This window comes from Montipora capricornis, chromosome 6 (assembly GCF_036669925.1).
Source record: "Montipora capricornis isolate CH-2021 chromosome 6, ASM3666992v2, whole genome shotgun sequence".
Classification (NCBI taxonomy): Eukaryota; Metazoa; Cnidaria; class Anthozoa; order Scleractinia; family Acroporidae; genus Montipora; species Montipora capricornis.
In genome coordinates this window covers 17,461,034-17,478,989 of record NC_090888.1, presented here as the reverse complement: position 1 = coordinate 17,478,989, position 17,956 = coordinate 17,461,034, and the positions used below count along the sequence as shown (strand labels likewise).

Below are 17,956 nucleotides of genomic sequence, written 5' to 3'. Positions count from 1 at the left end.
CGGTGACAATTGTTCTACCGTACGGCTATCATGATAATAATTTTTATTTCCTGCTCTTGTTTAACCTCACTGTACAATACCTTAGGGCTAACTACCCTGAGTCTATCTTTCTGTCTCCTGTCACTTCACATGAAATCTGGAGTTTTGTTGGCAGTATGAGTGCTAATAAGTCTTCCGCTCCTTACAGTCTGCCTGTCAATGTTTTTTAAAACATATAATCTCTTAATGGTTTCAAAAAGCTTCACTAGATTATATATCTGTGCCTCTGGCTTTTCTAGTTAACGACTCCTTTACTAATGGTAATTTCCCTGATAAATTGAAATTAGCAAGGATTACTCCTATCTTTATGAAAGGCTCAAGACTTAATAAAGATAATTACAGACCCATCTCTGTCCTCTGTAATTTCGGTAAAATATTTGAAAAAGCTTTTATCATCGTCTCTATAAATATGTGGAAAAATTTAAGATCCTCTATGCACTTCAGTCTGGTTTTAGGGAACATTTTTCTACTACGCATGCGCTTATTTCGATCACTGAATCTATTCGCCAGTCCATTGATATTAACGAATTTGGTTGTGGTACATTCGCTGATTTGAAAAAATGCCTTTGATACGGTCAATCACAGAATCCTATTAACTAAGCTCAACCATTATGGAATAAGAGGTAATGCACTTGAATTGTTTGAATCTTATCTATCCCCCAGACTGTTATATGCATGTGTTAATGGTCATAACTCAATTTCTCAGCCAGTAACTAGTGGTGCTCCATTCTAGGTCTCCTTTTATTCTTACTATATGTAAACGACCTGCCATACTCCTTAAGCCTACTAACATTTCACTTATTTGCTGATGATACTAACCTTTATCTCTCCAGTAGAGACCTTAACCAACTTGAACTAACTCTAAATCAAGAACTCAAATCTGTTGCTGACTGGATGAAGTGCAATCGCATAGCGCTTAGTATCTCAAAAACTAATCTTATCCTCTTTAACTCAAACAAACTTAAACCTGACCGGTCTTTTTGCATTAAAATTGATGGTGAATGTATTAAACACGTTGACTCGGCTAAGTACTTAAGTATAATTTTTAATGTAAATCTAACATGGAAAAAGCACATTAATGAACATTGTCTCAAACTATCCAAGACCGTGGCTATCTTATCAAAAGTGAGACATTTTGTCAACCAAGATATTGTTATTGTGCTCTGCTACTCTCTTATTTCTCCTTTTCTTCTCTATGGTGTTCATGTTTGGGGCTTAACATTTCCCTCGTTTCTAAGACCATTGCGTACTTGTTATCCAAAAGAAAGCAATAAGAATTGCAACCTTGTCCGAACCAAGATCCTATTCTGCATCCCTCTTTAAAGTGCACCTAAAGTCAAATATTTTTCGTCTACAATATTAATCTCCCCATCAAAATCAACACCGTTTCACCAATCTTACCTCAGAATTGCGCTTTATCTGTCGGGCAAGACGCGCAAAGTTATGAAATTTAGCAGTAATTTGTACCCACGACCGTGATGTGAGAGCAATGGGTCTATTCTCGATTTTACGTCACAAACTGTTTTGCAATGCAAAATTTCTTTGAAAACAGGAATGCAAAACAGTTTGTGACGTAAATCGAGAATAGACTCGCGCCTCTCCCATCACGGTCGTGGGTACAAATTACTGCTAAATTTCATAACGTGGCTTGCACGGCACAGAAAAAGTGAAATTCTCGGTAAAAATGGGGACATATGTTTCCTTTGGATGGGGAGATTTGTATTAGTAACGAAAAATATTTGAGTTTAGGTACACTTTAAATCTCTCAACTTACTTGACATTAACGAAATCATCAAATTACAGGTTCTCTCTTTTGTTTATCAATGGTCACACAGACTATTACCTTCATCTTTTAATAAATATTTTACTTTCGCCTCTTCTGTTCACTAGTACTCCACTCGTCAGTCTTGTGATGGCCATCTTTATGTCACTTCTGTTAACACTACCCAATATGGTTTACGTTCGTCAAAATTCACTGGCTCTCGTCTTTGGAATTCTTTGCCCTCATCTGTTACTAAGTCAAATTCTCTTTCACTATTTCGTAACACCGTCAAGAACTCTATGCTTCATTCTTATACTCCTTTATTACTAGCCTTGCGTAGGAAGAAATATTTTTTATCCTAAAGAAAGAAATTTTCTCTGTGTTCACCTTGTATGTATTTTTGTTTTCTCTTTTTCTGTTTTGTTGGGTTCATTAGCCTCTGCCACTTGGATGATCCCAACTCACTCATTATCCAGATATTTGTACCAAATTTCCTTTATTCATAGTTTTTGTTTGTAAATCTCAAGTTTTTATTCTGTACTTTTTTGTTGTTTGAGTTGAGTTAAATAAATTATCTGGCCTTATCGGAGCTGATATCTCATCTGATCTGGGAATGCAATGAATTTCAGTAGTTGCACGTCCCTGACCTATTAGGAAACTAAGGGACAACAAGACCCCCAGGAACAATAGACCTTTTTGCAGATACGGCAGCCAATTTGATTTCTATTGTTTCCAAAGACATAATGGGATTCTCAGGGGGCAAATTAATATGTATTTTCCCTCTGGGCATCCCATACTAGCTATTTGAAACAATAGAAATCAAAATGACCGCCCTATCTGCAAAAAGGTCTATTGGCTATTTGACTAAAACAGTGGCTCTGGTCACTACGCAAGTGCATTTTAAATTTTGATGAATTGATTTTGGCGTCTTCTCCTAAACGCCTATACTCACGGAAGCCTTTTTCAGAGAGTTCAGTGTTGTCATGTTGAATTTGATCCAATACATGCTCTGGGACACGGAGACGTCGGCCAACCCGCTTCCATGAAGTACCAAGCTTTTCGGCAATGTAAGAAAGATCATCGGTTGAAGGAGTACCAGACTTACATGGAAAACGTAAGTCCAAATCTGAAGGGTAAAAGCAATGAGAGTAGGTTCAATGGTGAGCAGGGTTAGCTCATCGGCAAGGACATTTATCTACGTCAGTGCGATTCTTGGAGTCAGCGTCATATATGGTTTGAGTTTGTTCCTTCTCTACTCCAATCCGAGAGGTTTGCCCCGGATGTTTCGGCATGAAAACACAAAATTTGATCTGATTTCATTAACTCATGTAGCAGCTCTCGTAACGAATAATGCGATTGGCTCGATACCCAAGCCAAAAACAAACGATTAAACAATTGAAACAATGACTAAACCCAAACAATACCAGGTTGCGAAAGCTGCTACATAACTGATTTCATTCACAGTCACCCCGACTGGTAGAACCGAGCAAGCAACATCTTAAAAATGTTTGGGTTGTAGCCAGGCATTGTTAAAAATTACTTAACAAGAGTTGACAATAACTTTTAAAAGTAAAAAAAAAAAAAAAAAATAGGACGTTTCGGTTACTACTGCAATTTTCTTCAGCTAAAAATGTAAATGTAATGGCGTCCCAGTGTGGTGTAATAGCAAAATGAATAAATGAAAATATCTACAATGAATGTGTTGATGAAAGTATTAGCAGTGAAATGCTATGAAATTGTGGCGGGAACTGTAACAATTGTGTGCCAAGATTCCAAAAGTTATTTAACAATTATTCCTCGAGCCCGAATGGGCTCTGAGTCAATAGCGAAGGCCATGAGGCATTCGAAGGCCGAATGGGCTATTGACAATTGCCTCCTCAATTTATGCCTTTCATCGCACAAAATTCACAAACTCCACAAATAGATAAAACGTTTAGGTCACTTGGCACTGATTTTGAAATGCAAGTTACCCCACCTCAACGAACTGGGGAACCTTTCCACTACCTTACAATGCAAGGGGCAATGACCAAAAATGGACTTAGGCTTGGCGTACCTACTGCCTCCGAAGACATGTCCATTTCTCGCTCCTCGTTCTGCAATTAAAAAGAAATCTCTATCTTTCAGGACACGCCAATGACATCAGATTTGTTGCCGGTGAACTAATAAATCCTTTCATTTTAAGGGAGCTAAATATTATTAGTATCACCGAAACAGTGGACTAATGCAAATCCTGCATTTTAATGGGCCATTTCCGAGTTCATGTCTGCCTTCTCTTCAAAGCGAGTCTAAGTGCGAACTTCTTCTCATGAAAATTAGTTTTCATTCATATGTAAAGTAAAACTAATTACCATCACAAAAACTTCGCACTTAAACTCGCTTTGAAGAGGAGGCAGACACGAACTCGGAAATGGCCCATTGGCAACACTACAAGGACAATAAGTAATAGTCCTCGAATAGCGAAAAGCGTGACGCTTTCTTTTGTTTTATTCCCAAATAAATATTTCTTCAACTTGCATTTGCTAACTTTATTATTGCCTTTTCTGTCCGTCTAGTTATTTGATACTAAAACAATTAGACCATTCGCCTTCAAGGGCCACGGGTCACTTGCCCATTCGGCTTCGCCTCATCATAGTTAATAGATGAAGGCTGGTTATGAAACTCGACAAGTTTCTTTGTTTCATGTTTTTGTTCGCTTTTTTGGCCTTGACCCTGCACAAAACCCGACAAAAACACGCGTTTTTCGGCAGGATAACCAATCAAAAGTTTCGACTAATTTATTCGAAATTAACTTGCGAACCAAAAACAAAAGATTGTGCAGGGTCACGGTCGGTTCAACATCTAAATGCGACTGTATTGTTCCTGCTTTTGAAACCCCCAGGGTTTCATAACCAGTCCCTAGATTAGCTATGGCCTCATGGGCTATTGATCCGTAGCCCTTGCGGGCTACGGGTCTAATTGTTAAATAACAGACATCATTTTACCGATATTAAAAGTATTGTAAAAAAAATGCTCATGTTATGCGCAGAAAATGATCATTCATCGTAATTTGTCCTCAAATCTCGTTTGAAGTCTGTTTCCACTTAAAAGAAAATAACCGAATTTTAATAAAAACAGAATGTGCAACAGATTTAAATTCGAACAACTTAACCGGCTACGAAAGTTGTTACATTCATACTGCTGACAACTCTGCACATATTTTCTTAACGATTGATTGATTGATTGATTGATTGGTTGGTTGATTAAAAAATCACGTCAACATTTTAAAATTACACTTCAGTGAATTTGAGAGACTACATTTACCTGAGAATATTGAAGTTCAAACCACTTCTCCAATCCTGGAGCTGTAACCATTTCATCCGAAAAATTCTCCGCGCAACTGACCACCTCTCCACAAGGTAGTACCTTGAGAAGATGAAGGGAATCGTCTTGGCCAAATCTCCGAGACCTATGCTGAGAAAACATGTGGCCACTTTGCAGGCAATGCGTACATGCCACACTTAACTCATATCGAAGATTACTTAGCCAAGGAAGGTCCTGTGAGAAGCCATCTAAAGTTCTCTCGATGAAAGTGCGAACTTTGACAGCCATTTTATTTGAAGCATTGCTCGATGACGGTTCCAGTGGAGACTGACACCTCTTTAAAACAACCTTGATGAAACGTTTTCTGCAAATCAGGGCGAGTATGATCTGCTTTCCAAGACAAAACCTGGCTCCATTATTACGCAGTGTAGGTTCTTCCTTGAACCCATTTTCGGAGCACCAACTGATGCATTTTGACACAAACTGTGGAAAGAGCCCATGCGGTACAAAACCATCGAGAAAATGCACAAAGAGTGGACATGGGTCGCGTTCGGACGGCTTAATCTCGCAAAGCTCGGATGGTGATGATCTTAACTGTGTTGGTACGAAGTAGACTGGCTCTTCTTTGCTTTCTGAAGTCGGCATCCCTGAGGAAAATTTGGCGATTAATCCATACAGCTCCATCATTTCAAGGATATCCTGTTTTAGGTGGCCTTTCTTAATAAAATCGGAAAAAACATCATCTACCAGAGGTGTCCTTAGAATGCCTTTATCTTGGAGTTCTTCCCAACAATTCACGTACAAAGGATCCTAAAAGTATGACGGAAAAGGCAATTACCATGAGGATGGGCCATAAAAAGACAAAGAACATGCACACGTTTGCGTCTCAGTGGCAAAGAGGAAGGAGTACAGCATAACAAGCAAAATATCATGCTTGCTTCTATACAATATTCATATTAAACGCTAGCGTTTACGGAAACTAAAATCATGATTTTCCACAGGTCCAGAGGATCTTCTTCTCATCCAAGAACACAACATACGTGGCCAAACAATTGACAATCAAGTAAACAGAACAATGCAAATGCTACATGAAACTTAAACTTTAACGGGCAAGACAACTTTGAGAAGCCAGACGGTTCTTTGGCAATGCCAGAAGACTGGTCGAAATCCAGTATTCTTCGACAATCACTGGAAAAGTATAGAAAGACAAAGTGCAACTTGGATATTTTTTCTGTATTTTCTTAACAACTCGTAGACTGATTTCAATTTCAATTGCCAGCCAGTCAGTAACTCGACACGCCTTACCCTCGTATAATTATAGTGTGGTCTGTTGGCGTTTTGCTAGCTCAGCACGGCAGTTGTCGGGCCTTAAAGGAAAACGGAGACTGCAAGCGCACTGACAAAAAAAAAAAACTTACGTAGATTGCTTTGATTCCGTTGGGCATAGATTAGTAATGCCTAAATAACAAAATTCACTTACAGCCTCTTCATAAGGCGGAACAGTGATTAATTGCTTGAATAGGTCGATCAACCACTGGGCCTGTAACACCACAGTCCGCCCATGCTTCACAATCACACCAAGGTCATGATAGAAATTAAGCATGGCTGTTGTTTCGTCCTCGTCATCGATACGGCAAACTTGTTTAATGACAGGGAGAAGCTGATCAAGGTCCATGTGGTACATCGACTTGGCCACAAGAGCTTCCACAACTTTTTCAAAATGGAACCACCTGCGAATAACAATGAGACGCAAGAATGATGAAGGGAACTTAAATTATTGAAAGATGTGTTTCGTTATGGCACTCAATAATGGTCTGCTTTGTCTTTAATAGTCCTAGTGATTGTCATATAAGGGAACGAAAAGACAAGAGGCCTACGGAAGTCGAAGGCCCCTCCGTTTTTTTCAGCTTCTAGTGTCATTTACGGCAAGGGTGGCGACTATTCCAATCCTGTCGCACGCACAACTTGTCCCCACTAATACTGGTACTCATCCTACCCATCACGAATGGATGGAAAGCTGAGTCAACTTTGGAGCGCACGAGTTGGGATTCGAACCCGGAGCACTGAGATGCAATGCGGGAGCGATATCCCCTACACTACGCGCAGGCCATTACTAAAGATTAACTGACGTCCTTTTTCCTTGATGTAGCTCTTTTAAGCTTAAACCATCAATTCTGAACACGAGAAGTAGTGGTCGCAAAGTAAAACAAAAAAAAAATGCCCACATCGTCAAAAGTCTGACTGGAAATTTCACCAAACCTTAAAACCGTCTCGGCGAATGATAGAAACTCGAACACTTTCGAAATCTGAAGAAAAAAGACAGCGACTTTTGGTAATGGTAATGGAGATTTTTATTCCCTATTCCGAGATTAGCAAAATCAAAGAAAAAAGATCGACACCATACTGACCTAAGCGGCACCTCTTCACCCATGTATGGCTCATTGTTTAACACTTCCATGATTTTCTGCCGCAACTTTTCGACGCCTTCGTCGTTCTTAGCCTTGTTGTTAACAGCAAAATATGTCGTTATGACATGCTTCGCGTACTCTTTGCCTAAAATTCTATCTTTGATGCGCTTTTCCGTGGTCTTCAAAAGGCTGATCGGCATGCGTTCCTACGATAATCACTGGAGGTCGGAGATACCGCAACTTCTTATTTTCATTCTCGAGCTTTTTGTAAGTATCAACAGCAACGGATCGAATACTGTGCACCGAAACCAACCATGACAATAAATTATCTAAATTGCTTTCATTGTTAAAATTATCCAACAAAATCTCAGTAGTTCCCTGTTTGCAACGGTGCTCTGCTTCCGCCAACAAGTCTTTATTGAGATTATACACCAAGACGTAAACTGCTCGCTGAGAAAGAAACACGGAATGTGCAGCATAATAAAGATGTTGACCGGCAAAATCCCACAGAGTTAAGATCACTTCTTTTCTTTTGACGTCATCTATCAGTCGGAGATCTTGCAAGTAACGCACAACTAGGTCAGTGACATTACTTGACATGGTCGTAGTATCGATATTTAACTCTAATTCGTTGCTTTTCTCTACTGGCCCTTCATCCTTGGATTTTCCCACCTCCACGGCAATCTCGCTCTTTTGGTCCATATAAGACCATAATTCAACCTCATTTGACGGCAGCTCCAGGTTTTCTTGGTCCTCAACCTCTTCTTCAAGGCTGCTCTTCTGCCGGAAAGGAAAGTGGTGATTTAGATGTTTCATTGTGAAAGAGGCTGGTGGTCAGACAAATCAATTATGACTGTCCTCATCTTGAAAACTAGTTCCTCTTGCAGTAAGAAAAGTCATTAAGATCGTTCATTTTTAAGGCAGTATTTCACGTATGCAGCTATTGAGACCTACAGTATCCATACTATCTTTCTGTTTCCTCTTCCTTTGTGTATGTAATGTACCACGCCTCAAGAACATGTGCAGTAAGGAAACAAAGTGTACTAATAATTATTGTCCAATCTGTGAACTGCGGTATATCGCGTTCAATTGCAGTCAAATCTGAGAAAATTCCACATGATCCAGCAACAAAGGATACAAATCTATGAAGCTGCATTCGATTAATGGTGCCACATGGCCCTCCAAAATTGGCTAAAATGAAAAGAATTTAAGGTGGCTCAAACCAGTTTCAACACTTGAAACGTTCTTACCAGAAGGATTGACTCTACAACACTTAATCGCTTAACAGCAATGTTATGGTACCATATCAAACACTTTTTATTGCTGAAAAAGATTCGGTCATTTTTGTGACGTAAACAGTTACCGTGGTAATAGGAAAGCCCGGCAAAAACACCCCATATTTTGGCTTTAGCTGCCCACATCTCAAAAACGACCTCGGTGACCCCCATATTTTGTTTCTGAAATGTAATCAGCATGCAAGAATGAAACTTTCTGCAAAGTTTAAAAAAATTCTGTGGAGCGGATTCAGAGCCACCTTGAATAATTGAAAATAGAAAATTTAATGAAGCCAAAATATAAGGTGTTTTTGCAAGGCTTTTCTGTTGCCGTGGTAACTTGTTACGTCACAAAAACGACTGCATCTTGTTCACCAATAATTGATGCATGGTACCATAACATTGTCGCTACGTGATAAAGTGTTGTAGTGTCAATCCTTCTAATAACAAAGTCTCTTGAAAGTGTTAAAACCGGTTTGAGCCACCTTAACTGTCTTTTCTAATGCCGGTGCGGTGGCAATGATATTGGTAGGTACTTGGTGTATTTTTTTTCTATTGTTTAAAGTGCCACTACGACGAAACTTTTTGGTTTTCTTTTCGAATTTTTTCAACGTCAATTAAGTCAATATGTTCAAAATAATACAATGCATTTAAATTTGGAACGATAGAAGTGAGATAAGTCGGGAAATAGCCAGCCAAAAACCGTTAAAAATCTGTCCGCCATTACTCGGACGGCATTGGAGAAGCCTGCGATATTTTGTAAGCAGTCTTCACGCAAGACTTGGCTCGTGACGTCATACGCGCATCGCTTCGTGGGCGTTTGACAAAGCGAACAAGCTGATCAAGGAGTAATGTATATAATATCAGCAAAACGCAACTCGGCGATCTCTCACATCTCATAGACGGCATGGGAAATTAGCCGCGTTTATTTTAAGTGTTGCGCATATGACGTCAGACCCCAGGCGATCCAGCTAGACCCAACCCTTTTCCTCGCTCACGGTCATTTGTCGTTCGAGTATTGGCGGACAGCGAAAACAGAAAAACTACGTTACAATAATACTTTCAGTTGGTATTTTGAGATAAAATTTGGCTTGATACCTTTTTAGTACATATATTTTCAAAATCTAAAAAAAAAAAACATGCAAAATTTTCATCGTAGTGGCGCTTTAAAGTTTTTTTAAACAAGGTAAAACCTTCAGTAATTATACAATAACCCTAACCTTAAAAACAATGCAGTGCACTTGGTCAAAGACATGAGAAGTAACTACAGATGTGTTAAATTTGTAAACTTTTCCATGAGCTCCTTTGGTGTTTTCTCCAACGAATGCTCCACATGTACATCTTAGAAATGATGAATGATATTGGCATTGACAAAGAGCAACAGCACTTTATAATCAAAAAATGATAAATCTAGCCATTAGAGCGACATTTTTTTATCTTCTGTCGTAGAAATAAGATTTGGGATAGCCCAGACTTAATAAAACTTTAATTTTTGTTTTTTTTTATTCATTTGTATATAAATACAATATACAAGAATATCACTCAATTTCGAGTATAGCCAGTTGTAATCTGCCTATACGTAGAGAGACTCACAACTGTATTCAAAGTAAAAAAAAGTTTCCATTATTTCTTTTTAAAACCATAACCAGTACACAATATTGTGTGGAATAAAGTTACGTAAGGTCTCACTTGATTAGGTAATTACATGTATATCGAAAACTGGACCTGGTCCAATTGTGACACTGCAGCAGACTCACATTTCTCTTGTCTGCTTCAGTTTGGGCCAAATCTTTAGCAATTAGTCTTGCTATTTCTTCCCCAAACTCGGATTCCTCGAGCTCCTTTCGTTCACTTGGAGTCCAGTTTATGAGTTGATCCATTTCAATTTCACATGTCGATGGATCAACTTCAACTCCAACAGTACTCTCTTGCCTAGGGTCAAAAGGCAAACCGAGCAGAGATTTCTTCAGGCTTGTTTTGCCTGCACGGTCCTGTCCAAGAAGCATGAGACGCCCACGATAAACTTTGACCTTCCCAGTTCGCATGGCCTTCTGAAAAGCATCCACAGCCTTTGAGCCCCGGGCTTGAATTTCCAGTGGAACAGATGAATCTGTAAAAGAACAAAACCTGACTGAAGAAACGGGTATTCATCGATTGATGACTTGGGCATACGAAAAGAAATCCAAACACTTTTCAAAGGATTAGAACCTACAGTATAATAACTGCCATGCTCTACTAATGAACTACAGTGAACTCGTGGGAGCTAAGCCATCAAACTAGGTCTAGATGACCTGAGCTAACATTGGTCCGGCATTTCACAAGAACGTAGGTGTCAAAGGGTGTGTACATGACCCTAAACAAAAATATGACCAAAAGGAACAGCAATAAAATTAACATTGTTTAGATTAAAAGTACTTTATGCACAAACTAGTAAGAATTTAAGTTAAAATATTTAGTAACTACCTAAGAATTAACAACAATGTTACAACCTTCAATCATAGAATTCCTAATATTCTGACAAAATCTATAAACAGGAGTGATTCGCTTAACATGAGTGGGTAATGAATTCCAGAGGTTGGCAATGGTGTAACAGAGAGAACACATGTTATTTTGAGAAGTTTGATCCAAGTTTACAAACATATTACCATTCAGTGATAGATGACTAGGGAGCTTAAGCACAAGAGTTTTTTATGCCACGAAAAGCAGGGAAAGCAACCAAAAGTGTACATGTACATGCTTTCCCTTTAACTTATCTCGACACTATCACATTTGTGTCAACTGGGGCAGGGCGTCAAGTGACAAATGACACTCAAAAAATAGGAAAATAGGAAAGACAATGGCCAAAAAATAGGAAAACAATAGGAATTCTCATCCCAAAATAGGAAAAAATAGGAAACCTTCCTTGAACTCTATCCTCTTAACAAAGCCAAGAGCAGCTCTGTTCCATAATCCCATGCTTTATTTAATATCTAACAGGCAAGATGGCATGCGTCCTTCATAGAAACAAGTGTTAAAACTTGTTACTAAGGAAAACTTGTCCTTCACATGCCAAATCACATACATTACTTTAAGTCCACAGGTGTTAACTATTGCATGGCATCTGACAGGATGCGGCGATGCGGATCCGCATAATTCACGGAAATCTGCATCTTCCGCATAATTCTGATATTTTCCGCAAAAAACAGAAGAAATACCCGATATTAGTCATACAGCAGCTCCTTAACATCCTCAAAAACATAAAAGCCAAAGAAATTGACTGTTTTGAAACACTTATTTTCCTGAACATTGAAGAAAACACACCATTTCGTTCGCAAGATGAAAGTTCGTAAGAAAGATCGTAAGCAGTTTCCGCGCATTTTTTCGCCAATGAGCCTGGACACTAGTTTTTGTTCCTACAATGCTTCCCATTGGACGAGAAACAGTTACACTTCAGCAAATGACGTGACTGATAAGAAACTAAGGGCGCGTTCGATTGACCGTATTCCGGAATAGGAATACATGGAATAGAAGTTAGAAATCCTTCGTTTTTACGGAGATTCACATTAAAATTATCAAACACCTTCTAAAATGCTATTTTAAACATATCTTTATTATCCTCGTTGCTTCAAAAGCGCCAGACATACCGTTTTAAATCATCACTCCACGTATTCTTATTCCGGAATAGGAACGGTCAATCGAACGCACCCTAAGTCAATGATCGAGGGAATGGATCGCGCTCCAAAGGTATTACAATTTTGCTCCATTATCTCCAAATTGAAACAAAATTCATGACGAGAAACAAAATAATTTTTTATCGCTTTATTTATTTTACCAAAAGTTGCGGCAAAATCCCAACTGCTAACCCTTTTATTTCAACGGTGAAAGCTGGTCGCAAATTGGTGACTCCTCCATGTATTTTAATCACAAAGGGCAAAAATTCAGTCACAAATGCGATTGTATTGGTTGCAATTTCGATTACGGATTTACCGTAAGCATGTAAATACATTGGACGGGCCTAATTGTTAGTTTTATAAATTGCTTAAATTTCCGCATAATGTGGTGTAATTTTCGCAAAAGCAACGCATGTTTATGCATAATATGGCCAAAAATTTCCGCGTAATCTTTAATTTTTTTCCGCATCCTATCAGAAGCCATGTTGTTGGAAACTGAGAAAGATACATGTAAGCAGCAAGAATATTTTTTCTTGCAAACTGTTAATAACATATCAAAGTTCAAAGTTACCAAATGTCTTACATAAAATAAAAGCCAACAAAGACTATCCGTAACCAAAAAAAGTCTAAAGCTTACTATTTTTTTTGGCACTTTTAGCACACTGGGTAACCTTAGCTTTGCCCTTATTTTTTTGGGTAGTGCTTGTCATTGACGGCAAGGCTAAAGTTTGTCCAACAGTTGAGGCTGTTTTTCAATCAACAATTCCTCTTTTCACCTATCTCCTATATTCTCTAAGTATTTCATTACATCATTTCGTTTGCGCTGAGCAGAGTCAAGCATCGTTGTGCCTACAGTAGTAACACTTTGTTGACAGTTGTTTGTCATGGTTACCACTCTAACAGCAGTCACAAAATGTATACGGCTGAAAAATACAGTATTTGAATTTTCTTGGAATAGAATATTACAATAAAGAAAAAGATGCAAATGTCTTTAAAGAGATGGCATATTAATAAAACAACTATTATTCGAAAACAAAGAGGAAAACACTGACAAAGTGTGGGCATGAATTTCAGAAGGTCATCATTCACACAGGCTATAAATCCTCCGCATTTTTGACAGAAAGCTTTCTTTTTTTTGAAGAATTTACCAATTTCATTGAGAATTTTATCTCAAATATTTCAAAATATTCCCCTGCACTAAGAAAGACCTAAAAAATAGGAAAAAATAGGAATTTCTTCAAAAAAATAGGAGAAAATAGGAAGCAGGCCAAAAAATAGGAAAAAATAGGAACTTGATGCCCTGGTGGGGTCTCCGTTGGAAAACCACTCTTTATCTCTTGTGATTGAGCATGCCTGATGCTTACATGGACATCTTGAAAAGGTCAAAAGGATGTGAGAGGTGTTTACTGTACAGTAAGTGCGACTAGCAATGGAAATAGCCGATCCACATCATCAATGTGGTTGCCGTCCAAATACAAAGTAGCAAGGGAGGTGTTTACTGTGAGGGTCTGGGAAAGTGAATTACCACCCTCGCCACCAATGGAGTTGTCAGACAAATCCAAAGAGGCTAGGGAGGTGTTTACTGCGAGGACCTGAGAAAGGGAAGTAGTCCCCTAATCACTAATGGGGTTGTCAGACAACTACATGTACAAAATGGTTAGGGACGTGTTCACTGCGAGGACCTCGGAAAGAGAAGTAACCCCTTATCATCAATGGAGTTGCAAGACAAATCCAAAGAAATAAGGGAGATGTTTGCTGTGAAGGCCTGTGAAAGCGTAGAAAAGCGGCCAGGCAAAGTATTTTAAAATAAAATTGACAAATCAATTTCAGTTAACTCAAGATTCCTTCCAAAGCTACAATGTATCAGCTAGTTTAGTATAAAGGTTTTCCGAGAAACGCTGACATTCCTATATCAAGTCAAAAGTTAAGAACAACTTCTGCGGTCCTCCGGGTCTCCAAGTACGAAAGCAAGCTTAACTTCAGTACATGTATCTTCGGATTCCAAGGCTATGATTTCATTCATGAAGATGAAAACTTGTCTTAGTTGACCAAAGAATCTCTTGTCGGTCAGAACTGATTTCTTGTCTATGACTCCATCAAGGATGGAAAATGCAAGATATAGACTGGAAAAGAATTCTTCAAAGTCTTGTGAAAGAAACTATAACGGAAACAAGGCCTTCTCTTGCTACCGCCAGCCTGGATCGAAAGAAAGCCAAATTTAATGATCGGACTTTCCTTGAAATTCCCTTCGATATCTTCAATATGGAGCTTTCCTTTGTAAAGAGATTCCAGTGCCATTCTCCCTAGGGTCATCAGATCCTTCTTGTAATTTGAAAGAACAAAGTCTTGACAAACACTTGATAAGTGGTTCTTCATTTCGTATTGTCTCAAAACGAAGATAACAATCTCTACGAACAGCAATGCCCTCCTTTTTGGTAGAACACCCCGAAAACCCTCAAAAACCACACAGAGAAGAAGTGTATTTAAAGGGCTTTTCGTAAGTTCTTCTAAATTCAATTCAATTTGCTGATCATCATCATACGGACGCCACAGTACATTTATCAGCTTCTCCCCCATTTGTCCTGCGTGTCGAAAATACTTCCTTATAAAACACTCCGCATCACTTCTCGTAAATCCAACAATCTCATATAGTGTGTCCGAGTAAGGCCTTACTTTACTTCCTGCTTCGTGACGAGAAGTAAGAACAATGTGACAACCAGGGAGCAGCTTTCTTTGAATAAGACTAAAGTACACAGCCAATTTTTGAGGGTCTGCCTCATCTAACCCATCGAGTACTAACAGGACTTTAGAAGGGTTTTCTCGCACGAAACGGAAAAACGTTTCTTTCAACTCAGGGTCAATTTCTTCCGGCAGAATTTGATCGTCAATAGCTTCCCAGATGCTAGAATCAATTTCACAACATCTGAGGAGTAGGAGCACCTCTACTCTTGGGAAAGACTTGTCCCATTCGCAGTCTTGTTTAGTTGCCCAATCATACGCCAGCTTTTGGCAGTAGGTCGTCTTTCCCATGCTGGGGTCACCCTCAATCAGGACAATCCGTGGATGTTGGCAATCTTCGTGTGATGTAAAAACACCTGTCACGTTGGTGATTTCTTTCATAGGCCTTCCGCGTGTCTTTTCTTTTGCGACTATCCTAAGTCTGGTGAAAATGTTCTCTACTTGGAAGCTGAACCCTTTACACCAAGGAAATGAGAAAACCACCCCTGCACGCTTTTGGTAAAGTTGTCTTATCCATTGTATGATATGACTTTGCCGTGAAGAACTAGCTGCAAAACATATAAACACCAAGAACAGGGGTCAGACTTGTATTCGCACCTTTTCAATTTCAAAGCGAGATCCATCCTTTGCATCTGGTGGACTATTCTTAGCTTGGCTTAATGATTTCCGAGCTAATCCGTCTTCAGATTACGATTCATAGGTCACATGGATAAAATGTGCAACAGAAATTTCATGAAATTGCAAGAATGTACTGAGGCAAATATATTTGCTGAAAAGCAAGCGAGTCAGCGTTGTAAATGAGAAATAACTGTTCGTGTGTTAAATTTGATCTTGTGAGTGAATTTAGAGGTTTCACTGGTTTGCAAGCCCTCTTGGCTTATTTTCCAATGTATCACCACCACAAGGATCATTCCAGGTACAAAAACAAGCAGAGTTTCTAAATGTTTCTGTTGTCCTATCCACATAAGCAAAATGTTTGCTTTCATAAAAAAATTGTCACACAAAATTCCTTCTGCATGGATGAGTTTTAAGCTTGCACATTACAGTTCTTAGTGGTAATAACTAAAATGAAAACGAACACAATAGAAATAATAATATATTCCAATAAATTGAAATGGTTTGAGGACTAAAATAAAATAATAAATCCATTTTAAAACCACCTTGGACAGAGCAAAAAAGCTGATTTGTACAAATTGCTCATTTTTGCTCCACACTTTTAGTGCAATGTTTTGGACATTTGATTTTTACAATTGCATGAATTTTATTTGCACTTTGATTTCCAACAAGGTCAAATTGTCTTTTTGTCTAATGAGAATGCTGGGAAGAAGATGGAAACTTTTTGCTTGCAACTAGGAGCTGACTTTGTTCATTGCCAAAAACATCTGTCAAAATCACATATGAACAAACCGCACATGACTAAAAGGTGGCATTCGCATACACAGTGCAGACAATACAAGATTGGCACAGTAACTCTGAGCAGCAGTGAACCATTTAATGGGTCCTTTTGGGGATTCCTCTAGACAGCAGGCACCTAAACTAGAGACTGTTTGCCACTGACATAAAAAGAACATCTCCTAGGTTTTGCTGTTATGCAAGACTCTATGAAATGGATGTCCTTCATTGGCAAAACGTTAAGGGTGCACCAGTAGTATCTGAAGAAACCCCTGCCAGAAAACCTCAATTGAAAGAGCTTAGACTCAGTCAGATAAATTTAGGTTCAGATTGACACTTGCTTCAGTTTAGACCACTTTACCTGTCTGTTGCTTAGACTCTTTCTCTTCTTCTCTTGCGTTTCTTTTGAAAAGGGCCATGATGGGTTAAAGACATAAACTGTAAGCATCTGAAAGAAAAAAAATCCGGAAACACCTGAATGGCAGATTTAAGAAATTAACAATTATTATAATGGAAAATGCCAGATGATGAAAGTATAAAATAAGCAGTCAAGAAAAAAGGAATAATCATGCTATGAAGTATATGGGATTCTTTTAGAAATTTCCTGCTTAACTACCCTTTATGTGTAAAAAGAGTAGAACATTAAGCCAACTTCATTATTAAACCACTTGGAATTTTTACTTTCAAGATTTAAGGTTGTCACAAACATCAACAAAAATTGACAAATTTTGGTCAAAGCTAGTTTAATTTAATTGCCCTTTAAAAAATACTTGTACTTTTTGTAGGTATTGTTCAATACCCATACCGTCATTAGGTTTTTAAGAGTACAGTTGTATTAGGTTTTAAATTTTTTTTTTTTCACAAGGAAATCGTTGCATGGAGACTCATATTTAAGCCTTTTCAATCACAGGAAAAAAAAAAAAAATTCCACTCTGTTTGTCGCCGCAAAAGACATATTGGTGAAAACAGTTTAGAACTGGTCTGGGCAAACTTTTGTTGCTTTAATTACTAAACACACAATCATGGCAAAATGTCTTAAATGGCAAACCCCTAGGCTTTCATCAGTTACAACTCTTTGAAAGTCTCAAGGGAAAGGGAAATCCACTGCAAGTTCGTTTTGTTTCAACACAATCTTGTAAATACTGTACCCACATCCAGTCTCAGACTGACTATTACTTGTTTCACTTTAATTTTGAACTTTGAGGATAATCCTGTCATTAAGGTGTTCTTTCGTAAACACACCACATTATCTTCTTTTATCATTATTATATACTACTTTATATTGTTTATAACAACAAAATCATACATGATTTGGTACATAACTGCAATAACTCTTTAATTTACTTCAGAAAAACCTGGAAATCACATCCTGGACTAAGAATCGAAAATTAA

General features: G+C 38.4%; 2 protein-coding genes across 2 annotated transcripts in view; both read right to left on the bottom strand.

Moving 5' to 3' along the window:
• The window catches only part of LOC138053308 (uncharacterized), a 12,153-nt gene extending 415 nt beyond the window's left edge, over nt 1-11,738 (bottom strand). The window contains exons 1-8 of the mRNA XM_068899960.1: nt 11,681-11,738; nt 10,541-10,893; nt 7,720-8,289; nt 7,510-7,601; nt 6,582-6,831; nt 5,102-5,911; nt 3,855-3,894; nt 2,754-2,927 (exon numbers count right to left, since the gene is read on the bottom strand). Coding sequence (XP_068756061.1) covers nt 2,754-2,927; nt 3,855-3,894; nt 5,102-5,911; nt 6,582-6,831; nt 7,510-7,601; nt 7,720-8,289; nt 10,541-10,893; nt 11,681-11,738 — 2,347 coding nt within the window. The remainder of the gene's footprint in view (nt 1-2,753; nt 2,928-3,854; nt 3,895-5,101; nt 5,912-6,581; nt 6,832-7,509; nt 7,602-7,719; nt 8,290-10,540; nt 10,894-11,680) is intronic.
• Nucleotides 11,739-14,518: 2,780 nt separating this feature from the next.
• On the bottom strand, nt 14,519-16,983 carry LOC138053307 (NLR family CARD domain-containing protein 4-like). Its single transcript, XM_068899959.1, has 2 exons — nt 16,926-16,983; nt 14,519-15,720 (listed from the first exon to the last, which is right to left on the bottom strand). Exons 1-2 carry the CDS (start codon nt 16,981-16,983, stop codon nt 14,519-14,521), a joined length of 1,260 nt encoding a protein of 419 aa, XP_068756060.1.
• Between the last annotated feature and the right edge of the window lie 973 nt (nt 16,984-17,956).